The sequence below is a fragment of the Neopsephotus bourkii genome, unplaced genomic scaffold, assembly GCF_033783945.1.
Source record: "Neopsephotus bourkii isolate Nb327-2 ecotype Australia unplaced genomic scaffold, CSIRO-AGI_Nbou_v1 NB_845, whole genome shotgun sequence".
NCBI classification, from domain to species: Eukaryota; Metazoa; Chordata; class Aves; order Psittaciformes; family Psittacidae; genus Neopsephotus; species Neopsephotus bourkii.
Genome location: NW_026901341.1, coordinates 934,679 through 953,054, shown reverse-complemented (window position 1 = coordinate 953,054; position 18,376 = coordinate 934,679). Strand labels below are relative to the sequence as shown.

At 40.2% G+C, this 18,376-nt stretch overlaps 1 protein-coding gene across 7 annotated transcripts in view; it reads left to right on the top strand.

Annotated features, from left to right (window-relative positions):
• VPS54 (VPS54 subunit of GARP complex) overlaps positions 1-18,376 on the top strand; it is a 51,658-nt gene that overhangs the window by 12,127 nt on the left and 21,155 nt on the right. For 4 of the 7 annotated variants that reach the window (XM_061356192.1, XM_061356193.1, XM_061356194.1 and 1 more), the window contains 7 exons: positions 1,182-1,260; positions 3,598-3,632; positions 4,966-5,097; positions 7,733-8,118; positions 12,502-12,628; positions 13,637-13,744; positions 16,718-16,773. In XM_061356192.1, coding sequence (XP_061212176.1) covers positions 1,182-1,260; positions 3,598-3,632; positions 4,966-5,097; positions 7,733-8,118; positions 12,502-12,628; positions 13,637-13,744; positions 16,718-16,773 — 923 coding nt within the window. Of the gene's footprint in view, positions 1-12; positions 106-200; positions 274-1,181; positions 1,261-3,597; positions 3,633-4,965; positions 5,098-7,732; positions 8,119-12,501; positions 12,629-13,636; positions 13,745-16,717; positions 16,774-18,376 lie in introns of all 7 variants that reach the window. The other 3 variants (XM_061356199.1, XM_061356198.1, XM_061356197.1) reach the window with 3 other exon arrangements.

The following is an 18,376-nucleotide window of genomic DNA, read 5'->3' as shown; positions in this document are numbered from 1 at the left end:
TTTTTCTTTAAGGATTGTTTAATGATTGGGCTTTACAGTGCAACATAGCATTTTCAGACCTTTGGATCAAATATAAAACATGACTATGTACTGCAAGGATTGGAGGTTTGGTTTTTTTTAAGTCTCTAATTTAAACATTTATACGTGGAGTTCTTAAACTATAAATAGGCCTATTATCTCAATGATTTCTTTTGTAACAGGAAAGTTTAAGCTACATCTAAGGACACCAGGACCAGTAGGAGACTTCTACAAACTCTTAAAATACAGGTGTCAGTAAGTATGTAGTATTCTTTTTTCTTATTTTCTGACTGAAAGAATATGTAGAAGTCTCCCACTGTTTTCTGCTTCCTTGGTTTGTAACTTTCTTTTGCCTTTTTTTTTCTTGCTGGTACAGAATTGGCTGCAGGAAGTGTTACTTGTATACATCATAGTTAAAGAATGTCAAAGTGAATTGTCTGTAACTGAGCTATTGCCGTTAGCTCACACATTCAACACTTAAAATGTCTAAGAACTAATCCATTGAAATGAGCATGTAATGGAGTTACTGCTAAATGAAAGATTTTGGGAATAGGGATCTGACCTGTGATGTAGCTTCTAGCAGAGATCTAGCTAACATCAGTGTTCTTTAGAAATGCAGTTTCTCACCACTGTGGTCTCTGGTGGTTTTTACACCTGTAGATAGAATTTGAAACTCAGCATGACAAAACAAGATTTGTGGTTTCAGCAAGGCACTCATTAGATGTGGAGCCAGTTTCTACTTTGATCCGGTTTAATTTAACGATGAAAAATCATTCACTGTGTGTTAGTATGCTTTCTGGATTAGAAATCAAACATTTGGATATGTAACACAATTGAACTGTGGTTCTGTCTCATCATGTAGAGAAGTTATTATACCTCTTCAAAAACTTCTGTGTCCCTTGTCTCTTGAGATGTAAAGATACAGGGAAAAACAGCATATCAACTACAGGCTGCAATTTTTGGTACATTTAGCCTGGACAAACATCATCTGAGCTTTTAAGAGGAAAGAAATACTGTTGTCTTAAGAACTTACCAGAATTACATGATTTCACAGTGAAACATAGGTTTCACTGAAAATATGCATCATATTCTGTTTCAAAGGAAAGAAAAAATCCCTTGTTTAAGCTTCAGAATGATTCTTTACTGTATTTTCTGTTTTACAGAGAGAGAAAGTTCATGAAACATGCAAGAACATTTGTACTCCTAAAGATACCTTCGACAGGACTCTGTTACACACCCACGGTACAGTCAGAGCTTTTCCCTAGTCTTCAAAAAGTCATTTCATTTTATTATCAGTATGTTATAGCATTCAAAACCGAATGCTATAGCATACTGATAGTCTATTTTACTCGCGTGAAGGCTTCATGTACAATAACACTGATGATGATTTCTTTGTAACAATAATTGAAAACCCAGATATTGTTGACTTAGAAGTATTCATGACCACTGCTGATATTTTATAGGTCAGAATGCTTATTATACATGCTCTTAAACTTTTCCTTGTCATGTTTGCATTCATGGCAGGTCATTATGTGCCTGCCAGTGTTTTCTTTAACTTCCTTTTATTTAAGATCTGTGGAAACTGTTGTGTCAGCAGCTGTTGACTTTGCAGTGATGAATGGCACTAGGCCATTCCTGTCTCTCTGCCCTGAGGATCACAAAATGGCAGAGGTGGGAGGTGACATCTCAAAATGGTCTACTCTAAACCACCTGCTCAAACAGGGTGACCTACAGGAGGAACAGTGTCCAGCTACATTTTGAGTTTATCCATGGATGGATAAATTTACACAGGCTCTCTAGTTGTGTAAACATTCTTTCAGTGTTTGACCACCCTCACTGTAAAAGTATTTTCCTTATGTTCAGATGGCATTTTTAATTTATCAGTTTCTGCCTGTTGCTTCTTGTCCTGTCACTGGGCACCACTGAGAAGAGCCTGCTCTGTCTTCCTTACACCTTCCCATTAGGTACTAACATTGTTAGGATACCCCCGATCTTTCTGAGGTTAAGCAGTCTCAGCTCTTTCAACCACTCTTGGTCTCTTAATCGTCTTTGTGACCCTTCACCGGACTCAATCCAGTACATGTGGGTCTGTCTTGTACTGGGGAGTTCAGAATGGGGCACAGATGTCTCGTCATTGCTGAGTGGAGAGTGGGAGGATTACCTTCCCTCAGCTTGCTGACAGTGCTCTGTCTAATGCGACTCAGGATGCTTTGCCATAGGCAGGAGTGCACTGCTGCATCATGGTCAGTTTGTTACCTGCCAGAATCCCAGGTCCCTCTCTACAGGGGTGCTTTCTGGCTCACTTGCCTTTAATGGTGCCTGGAGTTATTTCTGTCCATGTGCAGGATTTTGCCTTTTCCTGTGTTCCGTGCAGTTCCACTTTGGCCAGTTTTCTGCTTAGCATTCCTCTGTTTAGTGTTAGCAAAGATTACCTGATGAACTTCTTTTGGTGTCTGCAGCTTTAGCAAAGCTGAGTTAGAAGATTTTAGAGATGTAGCTCAGCTAATGTAAAACTGGACAAAGGAAGGTGAGAGGCAAAACGAAGAAGAGATGACAAGAAAAAGGAAAATAAGCAATCACATCCTGCAGCAAGCTTTTAATATTTAATTTATTTTGTTTTCTCAAAAATATCACCATAAAAGGGTTCATTTGCCAGTCAGTGTTTGATCAGGCTTGTGTATATCCATGTTTACAGGTAACACAGCAAGAAGTGTTCAGTAGTGTACTCCTTTTGATCAAGCTCTTTCAGTCTGCTTTCTTCCTCTGTTTCTATGCAAAGGAAGTCCTTCTGTAGGGTTTCTCTGTGATTGGTGTTACTTTGGAATAGCTGTTCCTGAAGGAGTCTGTCTGTGCGCATACTGCAGAATAAGAGTTCCTTCTTCAGGCTTAGCTTAATCCATTTTGAAAGAGTCCTTTGTTTTTACACAAGAGAAAATTACTGTGTCACCAAAGTTAGCAGGGAGCTTCTGGGGTAAATGGATAGTTCCTGGTAGAAGCATCATTTGATGAACTGAAAATCTTTATTTTCTGTGATTTCTTTTGTTGGCATTACCTGTTTTCCTCTAACTCTAGTCCACAAGACTTGGCCTTTCACTTCCATTGCAGTTGGTCTGTCCAAAGACTGAGGACAGCAAAAGGATTCCTGGGTTGTCTTATGTATTTCAAACCGAATAAAGTAAGGAACAAATCAGCTAAGAACCAAAGAGTGTTTTGAAGAATCAGAATATTTCAGGTTGGAAGGGAATTCGGAAGGTCTTTGCTGCAGGTGCTATCTCAAAGCCAGTTTGGCCGGGAGGTCAGGCCAAGCTCCTCAGCACTTTATCTAGTTGGGCCTTGAAAACCTCCAAGGACGGAGCATACCCAGCCCCTCTGGGCAGCCTGCTCCGGTGCTTGATTGTCCTCATGGTGAGAAAGGTTTTCCCTGTGTTCAGTCAGAACGTTTCATTTCAGTTTTAACCTTGTCCACCCACCCTGTGTGGAACCTGGCATTGCTGTCTTGAAAACTTTCTCACAGGGTTTAACAGTATTCATGGTAACTCTTTGCTCATGAATGACAACTCCTATTTTGTTTAATTTTAGATAAATCCAGGACAGATCTGGAACAAGTACCTAAGGTATGGTCCCTGTGCACACTAAGCTTTTATAAGGATTTCTTGCATGTAGTCGTGAATATAAGAATGTACTCTCTTCTTTGTAGAAGCTTTGTCCAAGCTGATTACTTGAGCTGATTCTCAAGATCTGCAGTGCTCAGAATTTAAAAGACTAAGAACAACCTGTTTTTTCTTTCCCTTTTTTTTTGTTTGTTGCTGCTGTTTTCTGTGGTCTTGACTTTTCTCTTTAGGTAGAACACAATTGCCATTATTTTCTTCATCTTTAATAGTTAAAACATCAGAGCTGGGAACAATTAGCCACTCTGTGTCCTAGGAGGAAATGAGAAGTGAAGAGCTTGATAGAAGCTTGAACATTGCACGGTGTACAACTTAACATTAGATTTAACTCCTTGAATCCTTGAGCAAAGCTCTCTTGCATATATGCTTGCAGTGTATATGATGTGGGGTTTTTTTGTGATGGGTTGACAAAAGACACAACTCCAGATTCTATTTCAGGCTGAATAATTCTTTCTATGTACATGAAGAAGTCAGTGTTAGTATGGGTCAGCGTCTCTGTGCCAGTTGTGTAGGCTGTTATTTGAGTAGCTGTCACTGCAGTGTTTAAAGTCCATGAAACAAGAATGTTTTGAGTATGGTGTGGTGCTATAGTCTATGTTAAACCTTTTAAAATTACACTTCATAAATACGGGGAAAGGGTGCTACTGTCTGCCTGGAAGCTTAACATTTGTACCAGTTTTGTCAAGTAAAAGTAACATAATCGGGGAGAGTTTTGGATTCATAGTTCTCCAAGATGTGTAGTTAATGTTACGTGTTACTCTTTTCCATGACAAGCATGTTTGCTGCATTGTGCTAAAGGAGATCAGCTGTTCCCTCTCAGGCAACACTTGGTGCACCCTGACAGCTGGCTGGATCCTCACTCTGGTAGAAGCTATAGCCCCAGAAATGAGGAGATCAGCAGTAGGATGCCCCTGCTATTGCAAAACTCGGTTTCCTCTGATCCTTTCAGGGATGTACCTGAAGTTTAATGCTGCCTACACTTTCACACTCAGGATGTTTAGATCATCTTGGATGCTTGATAGCCTGTGTAATTTTGGAGCTATGCCTACCACTTCTAGGAAGATAAGACTTTGTCAGATCACACAAGTTTTTAAGGTGTGAAGAAAATTGGTTGGAAGGTCTGGAATGAGTTTGTTTGCCTGGATAGATGAAAGCTTGTTTTTTGACATTAACAAATGAAGTCTCCTTTTAGCTTCATGAGATGGGAGGTGTGTTTAACTGGGGAGGAAATTGTAGGGGTGAGGGAGGCGCATTTATTTCTTTTGTTTTTCTGTTTCAGATTTTTATGAAACCAGATTTTGCATTGGAAGATTCCTTAACCTTTAATGCCGTTTTACCATGGTCTCATTTTAGTACTGCTGGTGGAAAAGGAAATCGTGATGCAGCTTCCTCCAAGTTACTTCAAGAAAAGGTACAGCTGTCAAACAAAATGTCATTATCCATCGCAGCTGTTAGTTACTACAAAGAAACGTTGCTGCTGTTCTGTACTGTTTGTTGAGGTATCACTGCTGGGGGCATCATCTCTCATTTTACACCAGGCTGCAGATTGTTAGTAAATAATGCAGGAAGCGTCTTGCTGAAAGACAACTTTTTTCCCCTGCTGAATAGATCTATCAAATCTGATAAAAAAGAACCTGTGTATGACATAATTACTGGCTCTCTGTGGCTACTGGGACTTAGTGAAGTGGGTATATACTGAGAAACTTCAGAGGTATGGAGCTGTTTGTTATGGAGGAAGATCAATTCTCTGAGAAGGGAAAGCTGGAGGTTGTACACTGTTTAAAACCATTGCTTTCTCACATCTCAGGAAAACCAGATTCAAGGCACTGTGGTTTTGTGCTGAAAGAAATATTAAATCCTAAGAGTTTTGCGTGTCAGGCACTTCCTGTCACTTTTGTCACGTTATCTGCACTGCTCCATTTTTGTATTTCACAAAGGACTTGAGTGCATTGGAGAGTGTGAAAGCAGAGGAGTTCCATATTGGTCTTTTTTTTTTTTTATGTTTTGTTAAGTAGACACACTATAGAAAAATCAACAATGAATCATTTTAATGGTACAAATACCAATAAAATGCTTATAGAAAATCTGTGCAATTTTGGAGTGTTTTCTAACTTCAGTTTTCCCCACCTGTGTTATCTACTAAAGCTTCTGGGAGCAAGGAGGGGGAAAGAAAAAGAAATAGTAGTGAGGTGCCTTAAGAAATAGTAACATGAGATCCTCCAGAAGGTGTTTCCACATTTCCAGGAGTTATCCTTCCTGCTCTCCTGCCAGGAGTGGAGGAAGAGGCAGGCTCTGCAGGAGGCTAACTTATCATTTGTTGGGTTGTCCTCCACACCTAAATTTGGAGGAATACTTCTTTGGAGTTTCTTGGGGCAGTTTTGCTGTCTGAACATGGAAAAAGCAGTGCTTGGCATATGATTTAACCTCAAAAAGTGCTTGGCAGCAGCAGGATGGACACTCAGCATGGAGCAGAGGAGACCCAGAGGCCTCTGATGCAGTGGAGTGAAAATAAGGCTTTGAATAGCCATGCTGCTTTGGAGAGGTGATAACAAATATGTCAGTAGTATAAAGCAGTTCTGTTGCCCCCAAAGCCACATGCCTGACAAACTATTACACTGCTTCATATTGCGGAAATAGGCCAAAATTTTTTGTTTTACTTTTTAAAGGCTCTGAACTGCATGAGGTTTACACTTAACCATGTGTAAATAGGCACCCTGCTGCTATAATTAGCCTTAGCTCCAGGCAATGGTTTTCAACAGGGTTTAGAAAACCCTGCTATAAGCATATATACTTCAGCTATTAGTGCTCTTTGACTGCTGCTGATCTACTTGAACAATTTCTCCCTGACATTCTTCTCTTCCTTACCTCCTTCCATGTCTTGCCCTACATTGGGACTGTAAGCTCTATGAGGAAGGTACTATAATTTTGTTCTGTTTGTTCTACCTCACTTAGCATAGTGGAGGGACCTGGGGCATCTGGTTGGTATAATCAAATAAATAATCATCATAACCTTTCCTCTGATCCCTGTGTCACAGTCTGTCTCAGCTTTTCCTGTGGGCTAGGTGTGTCACAGCTGCTTGGTGGAGGATGTTTTTGATTAAACTTACTACAGAAAAGATGGGTTTGCATATTGAATAAATCCCTGGTGTTAAATACATGCAGGATGAAAATAATTGTAAGAAGGAAATATTCTCCAGCTGATTTTCTTTCCATCTCTGGATGGGCCTTTTGAAATTCAGCATGAGGTTTGAGTGCTTGGCACCTCTTAGAAACCAGGTCATCTGAGTATTAGCATTCAGATGAGCATCCTAATGCCTCAGTCCTTTGAGTTTGCATATTCAGCATAAGCCAGAACACAGAGCTTTTACAGCTCAAATAATCAGGGCCAACCCAGTATTCTGGTAACTGTTTGACACAGAGATTTTGAATTTTAGCTTCTAAACATGTAGGCATACTCTGTGTCTGGGAATCCCACAGTGCCAGTGCACATGAAATACGCTTAATAGGAACTCCAGCTGGTTGGCAAAAAACCCCTGCAGCCAGATATATCCTGAGGATTTTTCTACAAAGAAGATGCTACAGCCTTATAAATGAGCCATTCCATCGAGTGTAGTTGGGCTGCATCTTTAGCAGCTTCAGTGATCTGAAGTACATAGTGTATTTGCATGTGTATGCTGTTCTTACTTGCAGGCCAATATCCAGAGCTGTCTCCTGGTTAATGGCTATATTCTAACATGGCCAGTGTGCATCCATATGGTACAAAAGCTTGAGTATTTTAAAATCATTTGCTCTTCTACCTTATGTATTCAAGCAGAGGAGGCATTGAGTCAGCCTTCCCAAAGTGATTTTGAACTCATTTAAAAACAAATGATCAAACCACAGAAGGTAGCTATTTGCTTGCTAATCTGTCAAACGGCTTTAAGTTTTATTAGCAGAATTTTCTCATGATACAATAAGACAAATACCCTGGAAGTGTATTTGCATGGTCATAAACTTGCTAAGTCATGACAGCACTGTTTGTTTTTCTTCCTCCCTCTTATTTCTAGCTGAGCCATTATCTGGACATTGTGGAAGTCAATATTGCACATCAGATTTCTCTGCGCTCAGAAGCATTTTTTCATGCAATGACCTCTCAGCATGAGTTGCAGGACTACCTCAGGAAAACCTCCCAGGCTGTAAAATTACTTAGAGAGAAAATCGCCCAAATTGATAAAGTAATGTGTGAAGGATCACTTCGAGTTTTAAGACTGTCACTCACCAGAAATAACTGTATAAAAGCATACAATAAACTGAAGTTAATGGCTACTGTACACCAAACACAGCCCACGGTACAGTTGCTGCTATCCACTTCTGAGTTTGTTGGAGCTTTGGACTTAATAGCAACCACACAGGAGGTGTTACAGCAAGAGCTTCAAGGCATTCACAGTTTCCGGTAGGTAATCATCTAGGAAATTACTAAAATGCAAGTAGAGCTGTAGTATGTTGAGCACATTATGTTGGCTAAAAGGGTTTCTTTTACTTTTATTTGTTCATTCTTGGAGAACATAGTACAAAAAGTACAAAATGTAAGTGTGGCATAAGCACTGTGACTGATGCGTGTGCCAGAAATCATTTTGAGGGGTGGAGTGACCTTCTAACATCTAAATGCTTTCTTTATACTCCATGCTTGTTTACAGGTGGTTTAGGAGTAGAGCCAGGCACTGGCTGAACAATCTTGCAGGGCTTGTAGCCCACAGCTGAGACGTGGCTTCCAAATGGTGGTCTGCGGTCCTCATGCAGGCAGCACCCCAGAGATACTATGGCATGGTGTCTTTAGTGGCTGACCAAGGCTTGTGATGTTACAGGAACATGCATGGAAGCATATGTCACATAGGTCAGCCTCCAGCCTGTGCTTGTGTTGGAAGAAGCTTTGCCAGGAAAAGCCAGTGCTGAGCTATCAAACCATGGCTGAGAATGTGATCTGAGGTTGACATCTGGTCAGATGGTGCGGTTTCAGCCATGTCTGCTCTTGTAGAGAGCAACCCCCATGGCCAGGGGATTCTTGCTTCTGCTTCATCTGGCTGAGGAATCCCGTTCTGTGAACTGCTGAAGTTGGGAAGGAGAGAAACAGTGAGAAGGTGCTGCCTAAGCTGCTGTGCTACTGTTTTTTACCCATGTTTGCTAAAGTGATGGGAGTTAATGAGTCCAAGGTCCTGTGCTGGCTGCTTCTGTTAACAGTGGATGCTTAGAGCTCCACTTGGGAGGTGCCACTGCACTGGGCAGGGTCTCCCTGTGATAGGCAAGAGTTTTAATACAGTGGAATCCTTTTATCTGATTTAAAATAAGCTATGATAACTCATACAGAGTTTAAAAGTGGGGTATACAAGGCTGCCGCTATGGTGTGATGATAGCAGAAGTAGTCGTATGTTAAATCGGCTCTGAAGCTTGCATCAGCCTGTTCAGGAGCTGTATACTTCGTTTTAGAACTTGATGCTGGTGGTGGTTGTGTTTTGTTTAGGGGTTATGTGGTTCCCACAGCTTTGTGGTTCCAAGCTTGCACAATAAAAGCATGGGTGTTGCTCAATAATTGTAATATGAATGTTCAGAACTGTATACAGTTACTTCTCTCTTTCATCTGTTCTCATGAGCTCCTTTTCTAACATCCCTTCTAGCTGGATGGGAAAAAGACTCAAATTTTATGTAGAAAAGAACTCAGAAAAAGTATTTTAAAATATAACACCCCCCTATATATATATTTATGAAGAGCTAATATATAAATAGAATATATAAAATAAATACATACAATATTTTTATAAATATCTGAATATAATATAAAAATATAAACATTTTTATAAATATATATATACACTATAAACTATTGGAAGGGAAGTTCTTAGCAGCTCTTAGTCGTTTTCTTTTAGCTTAGGTGGTCTGTCTTCAGACACCTCAGTGCAGTTTGTTTCCTCTTTACTGTTTCTGCACTTAACCACTTGATTATGGTGCACAGCTGTCAACTGAGTCACATTTGTATTTACCTTGATGATAATGAATGTACTTTTACAGCCCCATGACAACATCAGTTAGTTGTGTTTTGCAACCAAATAACCGATGTGCGGTGTCAGTGGAGTGTGCATTTCTGCTGTTACTGTGGTTGGTATACATCATGTCCCAAGAATGTGCCAGTATCTTAAAACTGCACTTTGGAAGAGTTAAAAATAGTAATGTGAGTGGGAAGCATCCCTTCTTCTTTGGATATTAATGATTTAGAAAGGTGAGTCCAATACAACCTAAAGTTGTCACCTCCACCAGAGATGTAAGTGCAGTTGAGAAGCCCTGCACAGTTGTTCTCACAGTGGCCTGTGTGTATAGTGTCTGGAGATAATGTGCAGTGGAGAGATGGAGATCCTGATAAAACTTCCCAGTGGAATGTTGTGTTTCTAAAAATAAATAGTATTTATAAAAATACCTATATTGAAGGCATACACAAATACTTCAGCTTTTTCCAAGAAACACCAAATGGGTGTTCTTGCTTTGTTCTGAGCATGAATGCCACAGTTGTCAAGAGAGTTAAGTGCCTGATTTATTTTAGGAGGTTAACTTCTAAATCAGTATCTCATTTTTCGAAATAATTAGTATCTCTTCTCATTCATATACAAGAACTTTCCTATTTTTGTAATTTGTTTCTAATTATAGCAAAAAAAGTAAAGCACCTTAATGGTTCTGTGGGATTATAAATTGGTGTCTTTAATCTAGGTTAATATCCCCAGTGATTTTATGTTATCAGTCATAACTGTGACTTTTGCTTGCTACTACTATAAGATAGAATTAAAATTGTAATTGTTTCAAGTTCATCTTTTTAATTTTACCAGATTTAAAATTTACCAGTTAATTTTGCCAAAAAAACCCCAACAAAACAACTTGAGAAAACTTATGATGCTCACTAAATTGCAAATGTGTACTGCCAGTTTTTACACTGTTCTCTCAGTCCTTGTTGAGTTGTTGGAGTTACAGGGAGTTTTTCGCACAGGTATGCTGGCAAACCACACTTTTATACTTTTTTTATACAATAAAACACAGATAACTTGGAAAACCAGTTCTCATCTGTGTATTTTTAAAGAACTTTTACCCTGCACTCCTAATTTTAACATCAGAGGACTGTAGTTACTCAGTTACTGAAAGGACCTGATGTGTGACTGGTACCTCTTAGGGAATGGTCTCTGAATTAAGGTTTAACTTGTTCCTGCATCTTCCAGGGTGGAGGGGTATTTTTTTGTTGTTAGGAGCTAGAACATCTTGGGCAAAGTGCTGGGAACTCTTGTTGGATGTTTCCATAACCTGAGGTTTGAGAGGATAGGTTATGGCGTGCTTCAGTGTATGTAGGCACTGTTACAGAAATAATTTACTGAAGAGAAATTTGTGCTTACCTAAGTTGAAGCCTTTGTGTTGTAGATATTAGTCTTGCAATACATTTCACAACTCCAGTCATTACATTGCAAATAATGATCTTTAGGGTTTGTTTCTGTTCTGTTTGGTTTGACATATCTATGGTGCAACTGGCTTGGATTTCCTAGAAGGCATTTTTGTTTAAATTAGGTATTTGAAATGTGTCCATTTTGTCTATCCCAGCCAATTCTTGACCAACAATTTCCAAAGCAGGCACATCCCTGGTCATCTTAAAATTAAAGAAATTAATCTGTTTCACTCAGATTCAGCAAGATTAATTCAGTTCACCTTAGTGGAGGGCCATGTGGGCTTCTGCAGGGAGCAGCAACTCTGGCATCATACTTCCTCACACCCTAGTGCTGACTTTGCCTTAGATGGTCTGCAAGGCTGGATGCGTGGGTTTTGCATTGGTACAGCAGTGCTCCTACCAGGGAATCCCAAGACATTTTTGCTGCTCTATGCAAGCTAATGGTCCAGCTACACTAGCACTAAATTAAAGCCAGTGAGCCACGCGTGTTCATCATCCCCGTATTGTGTTCAGGTTTATCTAAAATACCACAGCTCCTGTTAATTCTCATTGGAAAAGCGTCTATTTCTTTTTTTTCCCCCTTTCTTCTTAAGAAACAGTCTGATTTTTGCAGATCCTTGGTGCTCGCACTATCAGTGGAAGCTGGAAAGCATGGCTGAAAGTGTTTGGCATGTCTGAAATTCTCACTTTTAATTTTACTCTGCTAAAAGTTTCTCTAGCTGCACAACTTCTAAAGACTGATCGACATTTCTGATGTGAGAAATTCCCTTGTGGGTCTGTATGACAACTGTCTGCAGGATATGTTTTAACATCTGCAGTACATGGGAATAGTGTTTTTAATTTAGAGTGGCATAAAAATAGGAAATGTGAAAAGTGTTCTATGTTCTCTGAGAGCCATTGTATCATTTAAAGCTATTACTGCATCTCGGTCATGTGAATTAAATCTGTGACCACATTAAAAGCTCAAATGTTTGAAATGGAAGAACTGATGAGCTGAGGAAATGGGCAAGCAAAAGAAGTACTCCTTCTTTTTAACACCTTTATACTGACAAGCATTGAGTATTCTCAGTTCTGGTTTGCTTCACTGGGAAGAGAGGTATGCAACACCTTCCAAAAATAAAGCCCTAATTCCAGTTTTTACCCTCCATCAATATTCAAGTCCATATGTTTCACTGCAAGGTGGTGGTGCCTCTGACAGATGCATGGTTTCAACTGCTCTAAGAAGTGAAAATTTGAGCCCCCCCATTAAGCCAGCATTGATTGCACGGAAATTACCTGCTGGGTGGTTATTTTCTTCAACTGTGAACTAATGATTCATTTTCAGGTTGATTATTTAGCTCATATCTCCATGGCTGTTTTTCTTAGGCATCTTGGCTCACAGCTTTGTGAACTGGAAAAGCTGATAGATAAAATGATGATTGCAGAGTTTTCGACGTACGCGCGCAATGATTTAAATAGACCCCTGGAAGATGATTGCCAAATTCTAGAAGAGGTATGTCTGTTATCAAAATAAACTCTGATGAATATGTTTGCATCTTTAACACACTTAATTAGCACTAACTAACGTGTTCAGGTCCCTAGCAGCAACATTATAGTTTCATACTATTTCAGTTCTCCCCCTGCCCCCTTTTTTGTACTTGATAAATAATTGTAACCAACCTCGTGGAACTGCAATCCAATTCCACTTTATTTTTTTTAAGTAATCAGTTCTCTTTTCTCTGATTAAATGTACTCAGTTCTTCGTGACCCTCAGCCTGTAAGTGGAAAAGAACATGGACTCTCATATCTACTTGACTGTAAAATGTCAGCTTTGCAATGAAAGCTGATAGTTGCATGCTGTTCTCATTCTGTCTCCCTGTGCATTTATGGGTGCTTATATCAAGCATATGGGTGCCCTGAATGCATGCTTCATTTGCAGTATATATATATATTCCTCATTCTTCTGAAGATCATAAACATCTGAAGATGAAGCTGTTGTGATTGCTGTCTGGCCAGGAAAAGATTCTTCTGGATTTTGCCTGTACTGTTCTTCAGCAATTGGTAGACCCTGTTAACTGTTAGGTCTTGTTTCATCAATGGGTTTCATAAACCACTTAAATATTCCTGTTTCTGCCCTTTAGTTTCTCCCCACCTTTGTGCTGCAGTATGATAGCCTCTCACTTGTGCTGGTGCAATTGTATTTAGTGCAATTCTTGCTCAGGGTAAGGAAACTCACTAATCTCTAGAAATACCCATGTTCTTAAGCACCAAGTGGATGAGCACAACTGAGGAGCAGGCGTGAAAGGGGTTGTGAGGGACTTGGCTGGTATTGCCGCAGGAGACTTGTACAGTTAAAGTACGGCATTAGTCTCAAGGCCCTGGACTGATCTAAATGCTGTTCACTGAGTGTTTGATAGATGAACTTACTGCTGTGCAATTTCTTAAACCTTTTTTTTGTCCTCACCTTGGTATTTTTAGTGTGGGTCTTTTTTAATTTTCTTCTTTTTTTCTTTCTTGCTAGGAGAGACTTGTATCACTGGTATTTGGACTTCTAAAACAAAGAAAGCTGAATTTTTATGAAATATATGGAGATGAAATGATTATTACTGCAAAGAACATAATTAAACAGGTAAGCCAAACTCTCCCAACATATCTGACAAGCTTGCCTGAACCCCTTACAAATTACTGTTCAGGCAGTTAAAGAGCATCTCTGGTAAAGTTTTGTGGTGGTGGATGGTCTCATCTAGAGCAGCTGAGCTTGCAGACACTGAGGAATTCCTGGAAAAGACAGGTCTGTTTGCAGAAAAGACCTTCTGGAAGGAGTAGGCAGCATAAGTACTGCACGCCACGGCTTTCTCTGTACAGTTACCATTGTTCTGAATTGACTGGTTTAACTTAGTTTTTTTTCTTCAGATTTGGCTTTCCCGAATAGTATAGTTGTTGTCGTAACACTGTTTCAAAGACACCCAACGAAGAAAAAAAAAAAACCCCAAAATCAAAACCACACCAAAAATCCCCCCAAATCCTCTGAAAAACAGAATCTCCAAGTTCTTCGTGTAAATACATAAAAGAGAATTTTAAATCTTGTCAGTTGAAACAATGGATTTCCTAACAAATGCTATGCTAAACATTGCTTGCCTCAATGTTAGCACAGACCAAGCATAGGCACATGATAAAAGGTTGGAAAAAAAGTCTTGTCCACATTGGTGTGGTTATTTGCCATTTAGGATAGTCAATCTGTCTTTTCAATCCAAACTCTTTGTAGATCTGACTAGCTAAAACCAACAAATAAACAAAGTTCAAATGACTTCTGTGGGGGAAAATGCATGGACTAGTTTGGGCAGTGACCTGTTGGCTTTTGTTTGCAAACAAAAACTTAGACTGAAATTTGAGCTTATGTTTGGTACTTTTAATTTTACTCATCTTAATTGTTCATATGTGTATGTGAGGATGTTGTTTTTCTCCCCTAAAGGTATGTGATTTTGTCAAGAGTCATGTTCTAATGTGTTATGAGTTATCTCTGATTTGTATCTCAAAGGCTGGGGGATAATCAAGTTGTGGGTTTGCCATCAGATGAAGACACTCTCTTGTTCTCCTAGTACAGTATGGTGTTTACAGCTGTCTTATAAACCAGATTGGGAGCCTAGCTTTTAAAAGTTGGTATTTTCATTTTTAATTATTATTTTAACATTTTTGTTTTAAAACAACAGATTAGCTCTCCCAATCCACTCCCAGGGTTCTGTTGATCTGGGTGTGGGTGGACATAGATAACGTGGGCCCACACTGCCAGCATTGTGGCAGAATTAGAAGACAGTGATGTGTGTGGCTGCACCACCACTTCTTGTAAAGGACATGGTGATGATGCGAGTCCTTTCTCACTTCACTCCAATACAATTTAAATTGAGTTAAGCACTTCTGTACCTTGTTCTCTCCCTGCCTGAAAGCAGTGGAATGCTGGGCCAGGTCATTGCCCTCCTCCCTGAAAGATCAGCAGAGGGTGTGAGTGAATTCTGCTTTCTAGTCATGCTCTATTACTGTAAGCCTGAAAAAACAAAGGCATACAGATGTGCTCTGGGCCTTCATGTAAGGATTAACACCAAAGAAAAAATACACATGAATTATTAACACCAGGATAAAACTGTTCATCTGCCCATCAGACTCCACTGGCTTTTCACTTGCCTGGATCAGCGGTCATAAGGAGACTTTTTTCCCCTTTAAATTCTTTGTTTAGTTGCATAATGGGTAGGTTTTCCTGCTCATTCTCAGCCATAAAGTGCTTTTCCTCTTCTACTGGCAACATTTGTCTTTATGTTGGATTTTTCAAGTGTCACCTCTGCTCATTAAATAGACAAAGTTTAATTAACCTGCAGTGTAAGTCTGTATTGAATAGGGAAAATAGGATCAGAGTACTTTTGTGTGGTTTGCACAACACATGTTGTGGCCTATTGTCTTAACTCTTAAGTATCTATTTCTTTAATAAGGAAACTGTTTCCTTCCCATGTCTCAAATGTGCTTCCTGTTCAAATGCATTGCTTTGCTGCCTCTCATTAGTAATTTAGTAGCTCTTTGAGGCCAGAGAGGTGAAAGAGCAGAGGTTTGTAAGCACCAAACACACTGCATAGTTCAAAACCAAAGTGTGTTTTTAAGAAGCTTCTCTACTGACCACCATTATTCAAAACACATATAGAATCCATGAAGTTAGAGGTGGCAGCCCCCCGTCACCATTTGGGTTGTACATACTCACTTAAAGGCAAGATGAGTTCAAATGCACTGACTCATTTGATCAGGTTATTTATTGATTGGCATTTGGAAGAAAGCGCCTAATTCAGTCTGAATGGAGGTGATTTGTACCTAGGGCTTGCAAGTAACGTGAAAAGAGATCAGTGAATTTGCTGTAAAACAGTAGATGTGTTTGTAATCAAAATTGATTGTGCTGGAGACCTGACGAAACTGGACAGTTTTGTGTGCAGTTGAAGAGCAAGTGTCCTTTGAGGAAAGGCCACCACGTAGCAATAAAGATGTGGAGCAATCTAGAGACAGAGGCAGGCAGTGAAGAGGTCAGACAGACAGCAAATACCGTGTCTGCTAGGAGAGCAGTTGAAACTGGGGCTGCCTTAACATTTGAAAGTGCAGGACTGTAGGTGTGTGCTTCCACACTTCCCTGGTGCTGTCGTAGGTTAGTTCTAAAGTCCTGTATTTAAAGCTGAAAAGGAAGTAAGCCAACATGTTCCAAAGTCAATCACTTTGGAAGGAGGAAGAATATGGCTTCTAAAGCACCTGACCTGGGAGACGGTTTTGAAACAGTGCTTAGCATCCATGCTCAGCAAAGCAGGTACCTTAGAGATGGAGCCATTGTGCCCTCCAGAGCTTTAATACACAGTTGGGAACATTTTGACCATCTGTATTTTGCAAATAGATATTTTTTGGGGGTGGTTTGGGGGTGGTTCTTATGGGGGTTTGGTTGTTTTTAGAGAAACGGGTTGTTAAATGGTACAAATACATCTTTATTATTTTACATTTGTGTGTTATTGAACTCAGCAGTGGTTAGAAAGAAGCTAAGATCTTTTTTTTATTTTGTTTTTCCCCCCTTTAATTTTGACAGTGTGTGGTTAATACGGTATCGCAGATAGAAGAAATAGATACAGAAGTGGTTGTTAAGTAAGTATACAGCCAAATCCGGTTTTTTGGTGGTGGTGGGTGGGGATAGGAGATGGATGGTGTTCAGCATAGGTAAACTTAACATTCTGATTTATGGTTAAATGTCTCTATAAGGATTATCCTTCTCTTTCAGCCTCTGCTTCTGTTTGCCTCTGTGAGAATATTGTCTATTCCCCTTCTCATTCAGATTCTAATGTGACCCTAAACATACCTTGAAAATAAATACTGGAATTCAGAGCATCTCATTGTATGGAGCATAAACTGTTGTATTTAGGCATGTATCTCTTAACTACTTGAAAGCATTTCCTATTGACATAACTTGGGATTTGTGTCAGTAGTTTCACTACATCCTGCATAAATAAGAACAGGAGTCATCTAGAGAGGAGACCAGGCAAATTCAGCCCTAGAACTGGTCCAGCAGGAACCTCACAAAGCCCAATGAAGGCAAACATCACGTTCTTGGCATCTTGTGTCTTGGGAGAGGAGCAACTCTTTGCAAGAGGAGAGGGCAGAGCTGGCTGGCTTCAGAGCAGCTTTGCAGGGCATGACCTGATGGAGAACTGAGCACAGACCAGCAGCATGTCCTTGCAGCCACAACCTGGGCTGTGTTTGCATAGCCTGTGAGTCAAGGAACAAGAAAGACATTGAGATTCAGCAGAGGCCACTGGGTTGATTGAGTCTGAAGCATGGAGTGTAGAAGGAGCAGCCAAGGGAGCTGAGTTCCCCTCCAGCCTGGAGAGGGAAAAACTCAGGGCAGAACTGCCCACAGCTACCCCATGGGAGGGTTATAGCAGAGCTGTAGACAGAGCCAGGCTCCTCCCAGAGGTGTCCAGGGGAAGGACAAGTGGCAATGAGCACATGAAATATGAGAAATGCTAATTGAATCTTGGGAAAAATGTGATCCCTGTAAGGGTGATCAAGCACTGGAACAGGGGCCCAGAGAATCTGTGGGACCTCTGTTCTGGCACATAGTCAGGCCTTTGGCTAGGCATGGCCTGGAGTCTGGTTGGGCATGCATTGACAAGGCATCTTCAGAGGTCCCAGCTCCAGAGGCCCCTGTAGCTACTGTTTTGCTGGAGCTCTGCAATTCATTTTGCTGAGCAAAGGGTTACCCCAAGGTAATAAAAACAGACCAGCTGATAAAGCAAAGTGAGTGGCAGAACCTCCATGGGATTCATACCCGATTGGGAAAAGACTGGGCCCAGGGTCATTTTTAAACATTGGATATCTGCTCACCATTCTCCAGTGTTTCATGTTCTGCTGTTGGGTTCTAGCTGTATATTACAGGATTTAACTTTTGTTCTGTCAGTGACTTTTTTGCCCTCTGCGACAAACAGCTGACTTGCCCTTTAATAGCAGAAGTGGTCTCATTGCAGTGCAACAAAATGGGCTTAATAACACAGCTTTTGTAACACTTACAGAGTATTTTCTTCCTTTTGTTTTGTTTCTCCTTTTCCTCACATGATTTGTGAGAATGTTATTAACCCCCTCCCTTGTTGGTAATACATGCCTATCCTAGGGAAAAGAACATTATTCTCTGGAAAAAACTGAATGATGGATGTGAGGCTTTCACTGTGTTAGTGTGATCTATTTTTATATATCT